Genomic DNA, 9,701 nt, shown 5'->3' on the forward strand with positions numbered 1-9,701 from the left:
GTTGTATAGGTCATACCGGTGCTTCGACGCCTACGCCTGAAGCTAACTTGTGACCTTGTTTACTTACCTTGGTGAGTGTACCATTATATGGTCTACTACTTCATTGGTTTATTATACTTGCTATGTGAACTTGAATGGCCTGAATGAAACGAAGGTGTACTTTATCGCTCTCGATCTCTTATCTGCATTCCTGTTACTGTCAAAGTGTGAAATTGTCTACATGTATGTTTTTACATGGCTGAGGGCTTTGCCCGACAACTTAACTGTGCTAACTGAGCTCATACCCCATTGGTCCTTAATCGAGTCAAGCCGGCCAGGGCTTGGGCGAATCGATAATGAACCTTGGGTTCACTGTAGTCGAGTGGAGTGTTAACTCCTCGACCTTATGGTATACTCGAGTATTACCCTCTCTGTTACTATGAGGTGTTCGGGCCTGGTAAGGGGGTGACCGGTGGAAGGGATATGGAGTAAAGTGGGGTTCTACGGAATGTTCTTCGCTTTAAAGGTTGACGGAGTGTCAATGGGTTGGTGATCAAGTGCGGCAAGTGGAAAGTGCTCTTGAGAGCCAATTGTATCCTTTTATATTGACTTGTTGTGTTTATGAGCTTTGGGATCACTATGTGATAACATGTGGTTACTGGTGTGTCTTGTTGGTACCTCACGAGCGTAAGCTCACCCTCGTTACTTTGTTTTCCCTACAGGGAATAAACTTTTGAGATCTATGATGTGGTGAAGCCGAGTTGAGCTAGTTTCCATATTTTTTTTGTATAGTTCCTCGATAGTTGGGAAATCCATACATGTACTTGGATCCAACATTTCTTTTGGAATGTAAATTTGTAATTATGCGTGTATAAAAGTGTTTGGAAATGTTCATGTGCGGCCCCATTTTTTTTCCATTTTCGTTTCGTGACTTCGATTTATTTGAGCGCGCTAAAATATTCTGGAACATTTTAGATTATGTTTAATCGTCTTTCTAGTCCTGACAAGAGTTGGGCAGGCAGTCCGCTAACCCCTTTGGTAGGCCCTAGGGGAAAGTGGGGTTGTCACAGGTGGTATCAGAGTCAGGTTAGAAATAACCTGGGCAAACCCGAAACTTGAATCTTAGCACTTTTGGAGATTTTGATAGGCTATGTTTAAGTATGATCACTTTGTCTAAGTTGTAATCTGTGGCTATCCTTATAGGTCATGGACGGAGTTAGTGGGAGTGGAGGTGGGCCGCCTCGGAAGCGTTTTCGTGTTGTCGACTACGAGGAAAGGCCCGGAGGACCGATTCGGCGCTGGAGTACAGCCAATCGGACTAGGCGCTGTGGTCGTTGCCAGCACTACTCCTACGCTGACCATGTGGTCGTGGCTGTGTTAGATGAGAGGAGGAGGCTCAGGCGTGCCGTCGCCAGAGATCACACTGAGCTGCAGCATGTGAGGGGTATCATGAGGATGTAGGCGGATCGCATTCGAGAGCTCCAGGGGGACATAGCCATGGAGCAGGAGAGGACAAACGCTCTGAGGGAGCAGTTACTGGTAGCCTACGGCCGTCTCACTAGGGTAGTCCGGGAGGTTCGAGACCGGTCTGATGGCATTATTAACGAGTGTGAGGCGCTAATCCAGGGAGTGATTGGCGCCAATGTGCCAGGAGCAGTTCCGGGTGACGGAGCTCCAGGCGAGGGAGGCGCCCCTAGTTCTAACTCTGGGGAGGAGTCGGTTGGCTCCATTGAGAACTAGGCTAGAGTGCTTTGGACTATGTTTTGATCCCATGTGAGGGATGCCTAGGGAAATTTTTTGGTTTGTTGTGTTGTACTTTTGGGACCTAGTTCGTATAGTGTATTTTGGAAGACCCTCTTTTGGCTTCATGGAATTACTTTGGTACATAATTGCTTGACTACTCATGTATGACTGTTTGACACAGTTTTGTGTTCTATGTATAACTGCTCTATGTGTATACATGCCTTATGTGGTGTTTATTTTGGTTCTTTGTTCATGCTTATATGACTATGTTTGTATGCACTTTTAATATTATGTTTGTGCCTCGACCTTAGATTGACTTAGATCGATGGAAGGCACGCGTAGTGGCCGAGGCCGGGTTCGTGGGGGTAGACAGCCCACGATTGAATGGGGTACGGGGACCGCTATGCCCGAACTAAATCCTGAACCCCAAATTGATCCCAACATTCAGGTAGCCGCTGCTATCCAGCGGATGACTGATCTCTTAGCCTAGGTAGTGCAACAACAGGGCCCCAACCCTGTTCCACCAGTTGGTAACCCTGGAAACCCTAGAAATCACGTCGAGAGCGAGGATCGAGCTCTCGAACAGTTTCAAAAATTCCCTCCACCAAAGTTTCTTGGAGGGCTCGATCCAGATGTGGCTGAACAGTGGTTAGAAAAGATGATAGACATTTTTGCCGCTTTACATTACTTGGAGGAGAGGCAGGTTATTTTTGCGGTCTTTCAATTAGAAGGGGCCGCTCGCTCTTGGTGGAATATTATTCGGACGAAATGGGAGCGAGAACAGACACCAAGAACGTGGGTGAACTTCGTAAGGGAGTTCAATGCCAAGTACTTTCCACCATTGGTCCAGGAGAAGAAGGAAGACGAGTTCATCCGACTCCGCCAAGACACCCAATCTGTGGCTGAATACGAGAGCCAGTTTACCCGCTTGTCAAAATTCGCTCCTGAACTCATCCGAATTGAACAAAGGAGGGCGAGACGTTTCCTTCAGGGGCTTAACGTAGAAATTCAAAAGGACTTAGCCGTGGCCCAAATTACCACCTTTAGTGATGCAGTTGAGAAAGCCTTACGATCTGAGAATGCCAGGCTTCAAGTGAGGAACTTTCAAAATAGAAAACATGGAGCTTCTAGGAGTAGCTCAACTCAAGGGGATAAAAGTACCCCTCCCAAATTTGGAAGGGGAGCCGGAGGGGGACGGTTCTCGGGTATGGAAAGAGGGACTCCGCCAAGAGGTGGCCAGATGGGACGAGGCCAGCAGAGGAGCGCCTCGCAAGGGAGTTCAACCACCGTTTCTCGTGGACCGTGTAGCTTCTGTGGGAAACCAAACCACACGGAGGACGACTGTTGGAGGAAGCAGAACAAGTGCTTACGCTGTGGGAGTACGGAGCACCGGCTCGCTAGTTGTCCAGTCCAGTCTCGGGAAGCGAAAGGAACTACTCAGTCGTCGAAGGCTACCTCAAGCCAGTCACGGGTAGAAGGAGCGAAACCGAAGGTGCTTGGTCGAGTATACTCCATCGAGCAACGTCCGGTTCCTGACTCTGCAGAGGTGGTGAAAGGTACGATCCCTGTCTTCCACCGCCTAGCTAGAATTTTGATAGACCCTGGTGCCACCCATTCCTTCGTTAACCCTGAGTTTATGTGTGGAATCGATATACACCCTGTCACTCTCCCCTATGAGCTGGAAGTTAGTACCCCTACGGGGGACCAATGTTTGATGTCTAGTAAAATGTATACAAATTATGAAATCTGGGTAGGAGAGAGAAAGTTGTTAGGGAATTTGATAAACTTGGCCATTAAAGGGTACGATGTGATATTGGGCATGGATTGGTTGGCTCGATACGATGCCCAACTAGACTGTAAGAGGAAAATTGTAGAATTTTGTATCCCTAGGGAGGCAACTTTGAGATTAGATATGAGGGGTAGTCTTGCCTCATCTGCTATGATTTCGGGAATTCGGGCTAGAAAACTACTGAGTAGAAGGGCACAAGGGTTCCTAGCTTTTCTCAATAATACTCCTACCGATAAACTAAAAATAGAAGATGTTTCCGTAGTGAGTGAATATCCAGACGTATTTCCCGATGAGTTAGTAAATTTACCTCCGAAAAGAGAAATTGAGTTTGAAATTAACATATTACTGGGGACTTCTCCTATTTCCAAGACTACCTACCGAATGGCACCTGCTGAACTCAAAGAGTTGAAATTGCAGTTGCAAAACCTTTTAGAACAGGGTTTTATTCATGAGAGTGGATCACCTTGGGGGGCACCTGTTCTCTTTGTTAAGAAGAAGGACGGAACCTTGAGACTGTGTATCGATTACCGAGGGTTGAACAACGTGACCATTAAGAATAAGTATCCATTACCCCACATTGATGAGTTATTTGACCAGTTGCAAGGTGCGGTGGTCTTTTTTAAGTTAGATCTTCGACAGGAATACTATCAATTGTTGATTAGGAAGGAAGATGTGCCTAAGACTGCCTTCAATTCTCGGTATGGGCATTTCAAATTCGCCGAGATGCCTTTTGGACTAACCAATGCCCATACCGCTTTTATGGACCTTATGCATCGGATTTTCAAACCCTATATGGACCGATTTGTCGTTGTCTTTGTCGATGACATTTTGGTCTATTCAAAAACCCATGAGGAGCATGTGCAACATTTGAAAGAGATCTTACAAACCTTGAGGGATCACCAGTTGTACGCTAAATTTAGTAAGTGCGAGTTTTGGGTAGAGAAGGTTTCTTTCCTGGGGCACGTGATTTCAAAGAAAGGAATTGCTGTAGATCCAGCCAAGGTAGAGGCAGTGACAGAGTGGAAGAGACCCGACAATCCTACTGAAATCCGGAGTTTTGTAGGGTTGGCAGGTTATTACCGGTGATTTATCAATGATTTCTCGAAACTAGCCAGTCCCATAACTAATTTAACGAAGAAGAGTGGTCGGTTTCTGTGGAGTGATAAGTGTGAGAACTGCTTTCAAGAGTTGAAACGAAGGTTAACCATGGCCCCTATCCTGGTCTTGCCTAACGGTAAGGACAGTTTCACTGTTTACACTGACGCCTCTAGAGAAGGTTTGGGGTGTGTATTGATGCAACACCAGAATGTGACAGCCTATGCTTCTAGGAAACTGAAAACCGATGAACAAAACTATCCTACTCATGACCTAGAGTTGGCTGCAATTGTCTTTGCTCTGGAAAAGTGGAGACACTACCTATACGGGGTGACCTTTGAGGTCTATTCCGATCATAAGAGCCTTAAATATCTCTTTTTCTAGAAGGAGTTGAACATGAGACAATGCCGGTGGATGGAATTCTTAGAAGATTATGAATGTCCTATTAACTACCATCCGGGTAAGGCTAATATTGTAGCGGATGCCCTAAGTCGGAAGGCTCAGATTTCTGGGTTAATGTTGAAAGAGTGGGAAATGTTGGGAACCATTGGGGAGTGGAATCCGAAGGTGGAACATAAGAAGATAACCTTTGGTAACATATGGGTAACATCCACTTTGTTGGATAGAATTAAGGAGGCTCAAACTATGGATCTCACGGTTCAGAAATGGGTGGAAAATGGGAGGAAAGGAGAAAGTCCGGATTTCAATCTAAGCCCTGAAGGGATTTTGAAATTTAGAAATTGGGTTGTGGTACCTACGGATGAGAATTTGAGAAAAGAAATTTTGGAGGAAGCCCATCGATCCAAATATACAATCCATCCAGGTAGTAACAAGATGTATCAGGATTTACGACAGTTGTACTGGTGGGACAGGATGAAAAGGGATATAGCTCAATATGTACAAACCTGTCTAGTATGCCAGCAGGTTAAAGCCGAACACCAAAAACCTTCTGGATTACTGCAGCCTCTGGAGATACCCGAATGGAAATGGGAACATATCACCATGGATTTCATTTCTGGACTACCTAGAACCCAAAAGGGACATGATGCCGTTTGGGTAATCGTTGATCGGTTGACCAAATCGGCTCATTTCTTACCTGTGAATATGAAGTATTCCTTGGATAAGTTAGCTCGAGTATATTTGGAGGAGATTGTGAGATTACATGGAGTGCCCATGAGTATAGTTTCCGACCGAGACCCTCGTTTCGTGTCAAGATTTTGGCAAAAGTTTCAGGAGACTTTGGGGACGAAGCTGAATTTAAGCACCACTTATCATCCTCAGAAGGATGGACAGTCGGAGCGGACGATTCAGACCCTTGAGGATATGTTACGCACTTGTATTCTAGATTTTGCGGGTAGTTGGGGTCAACATATGACGTTAGTGGAATTCGCCTACAATAATAGTTACCATTCGTCGATCCAAATGGCACCGTATGAAGCTCTTTATGGGCGAAAGTGCCGTTCGCCGATATACTGGGATGAAGTAGGAGAAAAGAAGATCTTAGACCCCACTATTATTCCTTGGATGGAGGATGCCCAAGAAAAGATCAAGTTAGTCCGTCAGAGACTCCAGATAGCTCAAAGTCGCCAGAAGAGCTACGCCGATAACCGAAGGAAAGATCTGGAATTTGAAGTTGGAGACCAAGTTTTCCTTAAGATTACCCCGTTACGAAGTGTTACGGCTGGCAGAGGAAAGAAGCTCCAACCTAGATTCGTAGGCCCCTTCCCGATTCTTCAACGAGTTGGGAAAGTAGCATACAGACTCGACTTGCCGCCAAACTTGTCACGGATTCACGATGTATTCCATGTGTCAATGCTCAAAAAGTACTACCCCGATCCAACTCACATTGTGCAACCGGAGGAGATTGAAATTGATGAAACCCTTACCTACGAGGAGAGACCTGTGCGAGTACTTGATAGAAAAGTTAAGGAGCTGAGAGTTAAACAAATTCCACTGGTGAAAATTCTATGGAAGAACCACGGGGTCGAAGAGGCGACCTGGGAAGTGGAGAAGGAGATGAAAACGAAATACCCAGGACTGTTTAATGACTCAGGTGAGAAATTTCGAGGACAAAATTCCTTAAGGGGGAGAGAGTGTGAGACCCCGAAAATTTTCTTATTTTCTAGGCATTTATTTTAGGCTTTGGGCTTAATTTTAGTGTTTTATTTAATGTGTTCATTTTCTGGGGATTTTATGAGAAATAGGAATTTTAAAACATTTTCTGTGGCAATAGGGGTGTACAGTGGATGTGGGACCCACTAGTGCGGTTGTTGCAGAAAAATGGGTTGGAGGAAAATTTTACATACGGAGATTTTATTATCTTGTATTATGAGCTAATTAGAGGTTAGCTAGTGTAATTAAGTATTAGAAGACAAAGGAATGAGATAAACACAAAAAGGGCCACTTGTCATAACCCTAATGGAAGTTGGACTTTTGACTACTTGCTTTACCGTTCTTATTAATCAATTTTGACCCAAAAATTCCCTCATTTTCTCCTCCTCTTGGCCGAACATCCTAGAGAGAAGAAGATAGAAAACTTCCAACCTTTGTTCTTCATTTCTTGCCAAATCTTGAAATTCAACCGTTAATCTTTCAAATTTCTCCACAAAAGTGAGTTGAGAGGTGAGTTTAAGAGGATTCGTGGAGCCTTTTGGGAAGAACAAGCCCTAGCTATCTTGTTTCTTGAGGTTACAAAGGTGAGTGGTTAGGAAATTGTCCCTTTGTTGGTTATGATGTGAAATTAGTAGAGGTTGGTAGTTAAAGATGCAATTTTGTGGAGTATTTCATGAATTACGGTTGTGTTGTCTAATTTTCCTATTTATTGGGAATTTTTCTGTTTTATATAGTTTCTTATGGTTGGCTAAGTTATGATAGCCTTATATTGGATAATTTAGAGCTTCTATGTGTTAATGGTGGTTAATTGCAGAAAATTTCCGCTGTTGTAGGAAATTCCAGATTTTAGGGGTTTAAATATTTCCATTCTTCCCGGTACTTTTTCTCCTAGTTATAGGCTGAATTAGGCTTGGTGTAAAACATGAAAGTTGTATAGAATGAGGTTTTATAGTTTCCTGACAAATTTCAGCTCAATCGGAGGAACGTAGCTTATGAAAAGACCGAAATACCCCTGCTGCCCTGTTTCTGTCCGAAACTGATAATCAGCTTGTGTAATTGGTTCGTTTGACCAGGAATATTACCGAATTGGTTGTTAGTGTCTTCTTAAGAATTATAGTATTTTATCTTAGATTTCAAATGGATTTGGAATTACCTGATTTGGAGTTGTGTGTGCTGAGATAAGAGTGAATGAATCAGGACTGCCAGTTGAATTTTGAGGTGAGTTCGAACTGGAAAATCTGGAGTTGTTTTGGAAACTTTGATCTAGTTAGGGTGAGAACTGGACTTAGTAGTCTTCATCAAAGTTATAGATCTCTGTCTTATCTTCGAAATGGTATAGATTGCGCCCCAATCCGATAAGTGTAACCCCAGTTGTGTCCGTTCTGCTAAATGACGTCAAAACTGTCTTTTGGTTTTAGGGCATAAACTTCATTCCGGATTCTCCCTAGCTTGGTTAGGCACTTATACGTTCGATTGGGCCTTATTTTTTTGTAGGGTGTGGATTTTCTTTGACTAGTATTCGAGTCTTAATTGTGATATTCTTGTTGTATAGGTCGTACCGGTGCTTCGACGCCTACGCCTTAAGCTAACTTGTGACCTTGTTTACTTACCTTGGTGAGTGTACCATTATATGGTCTACTGCTTCATTGGTTGATTATACTTGATATGTGAACTTGAATGGATAGAATGATACGCGGGTATACTTTATCGCTCTCGATCTCTTATCCGTATTCCTGTTACTGTCAAAGTGTGAAATTGTCTACATGTATGTTTTCACATGGCTAAGGGATTTGCCCGACAACTTAACTGTGTTATCTGAGCTCATACCCCATTGGCCCTTAATCGAGTCGAGCCGGCCAGGGCTTGGGCGAATCGATAATGGACCTTGGGTTCATTGTAGTCGAGTGGAGTGTTAACTCCTCGACCTTATGGTATACTCGAGTATTACCCTCTCTGTTACTGTGAGGTGTTCGGGCCCCGTAAGGAGGTGACCGGTGGAACGGATATGGAGTAAAGTGGGGTTCTACGGAATGTTCTTCGCTTTAAAGGTTGACGGAGGGTCAACGGGTTGGTGATCAATTGCGGCAAGTGGAAAGTGCTCTTGAGAGCCAATTGTATCCTTTTATATTGACTTGTTGTGTTTATGAGCTTTGGGGTCACTATGTGATAACATGTGGTTACTGGTGTGTCTTGTTGGTGCCTAACGAGCGTAAACTCACCCTCGTTACTTTGTTTTCCTTACAGGGAATAAACTTTTGAGATCTATGATGTGGCGAAGCCGAGTTGAGCTTGTTTTCATATTTTTTTTGTATAGTTCCTCGATAGTTAGGAAATCCATACATGTACTTGGATCCAATATTTCTTTTGGAATGTAAATTTGTAATTATGCGTGTATAAAAGTGTTTGGTAATGTTCATGTGCGGCCCCATTTTTTTTCCATTTTCGTTTCGTGACTTTGATTTATTTGAGCGCGCTAAAATATTCTGGAACGTTTTAGATTATGTTTAATCGTCTTTGTAGTTCTGGCGAGAGCTGGGCAGGCAGTCCGCTAACCCCTTTGGTACGCCCTAGGGGAAAGTGGGGTTGTCACAGGTGGTATCAGAGTCAGGTTAGAAATAACCTGGGCGAACCCGAAACTTGAATCTTAGCACTTTTGGAGATTTTGATAGGCTATGTTTAAGTATGATCACTTTGTCTAAGTTGTAATCTGTGGCTATCCTTATAGGTCATGGACGGAGCTAGTGGGAGTGGAGGTGGGCCGCCTCGGAAGCGTTTTCGTGTTGTCGACTACGAGGAGAGGCCCGGAGGACCGATTCGGCGCTGGAGTACAGCCAGTCGGACTAGGCACTGTGATCGTTGCCAGCACTACTCCTACGCTGACCATGTGGTCGTGGCTGTGTTAGATGAGAGGAGGAGGCTCAGGCGTGCCGCCGCCAGAGATCACACTGAGCTGCAGCATGTGAGGGGTATCATGAGGATGTAG

The 9,701-nt window shown here is 44.2% G+C and overlaps 1 protein-coding gene across 1 annotated transcript; it reads left to right on the top strand.

The window, feature by feature from the left end:
- Positions 1-2,047: 2,047 nt before the first annotated feature.
- On the top strand, positions 2,048-4,597 carry LOC140036318 (uncharacterized). Its single transcript, XM_072077679.1, has 3 exons — positions 2,048-2,170; positions 2,228-3,988; positions 4,109-4,597. Exons 1-3 carry the CDS (start codon positions 2,048-2,050, stop codon positions 4,595-4,597), a joined length of 2,373 nt encoding a protein of 790 aa, XP_071933780.1.
- Positions 4,598-9,701: the final 5,104 nt, after the last annotated feature.

The sequence above is a fragment of the Coffea arabica genome, chromosome 2e (assembly GCF_036785885.1).
Source record: "Coffea arabica cultivar ET-39 chromosome 2e, Coffea Arabica ET-39 HiFi, whole genome shotgun sequence".
NCBI classification, from domain to species: domain Eukaryota; kingdom Viridiplantae; phylum Streptophyta; class Magnoliopsida; order Gentianales; family Rubiaceae; genus Coffea; species Coffea arabica.

What these genes read in the sequence shown, in the direction of transcription:
- LOC140036318 (XM_072077679.1), top strand. Translation starts at nt 2,048, where the DNA reads ATGGAAGGCACGCGTAGTGGCCGAGGCCGGGTTCGTGGGGGTAGACAG. An exon ending in AAATTGATCCCAACATTCAG is followed by an intron (nt 2,171 to 2,227) that starts GTAGCCGCTGCT and finishes GTGCAACAACAG; the next exon opens with GGCCCCAACCCTGTTCCACC. An exon ending in GATCACCTTGGGGGGCACCT is followed by an intron (nt 3,989 to 4,108) that starts GTTCTCTTTGTT and finishes TTATTTGACCAG; the next exon opens with TTGCAAGGTGCGGTGGTCTT.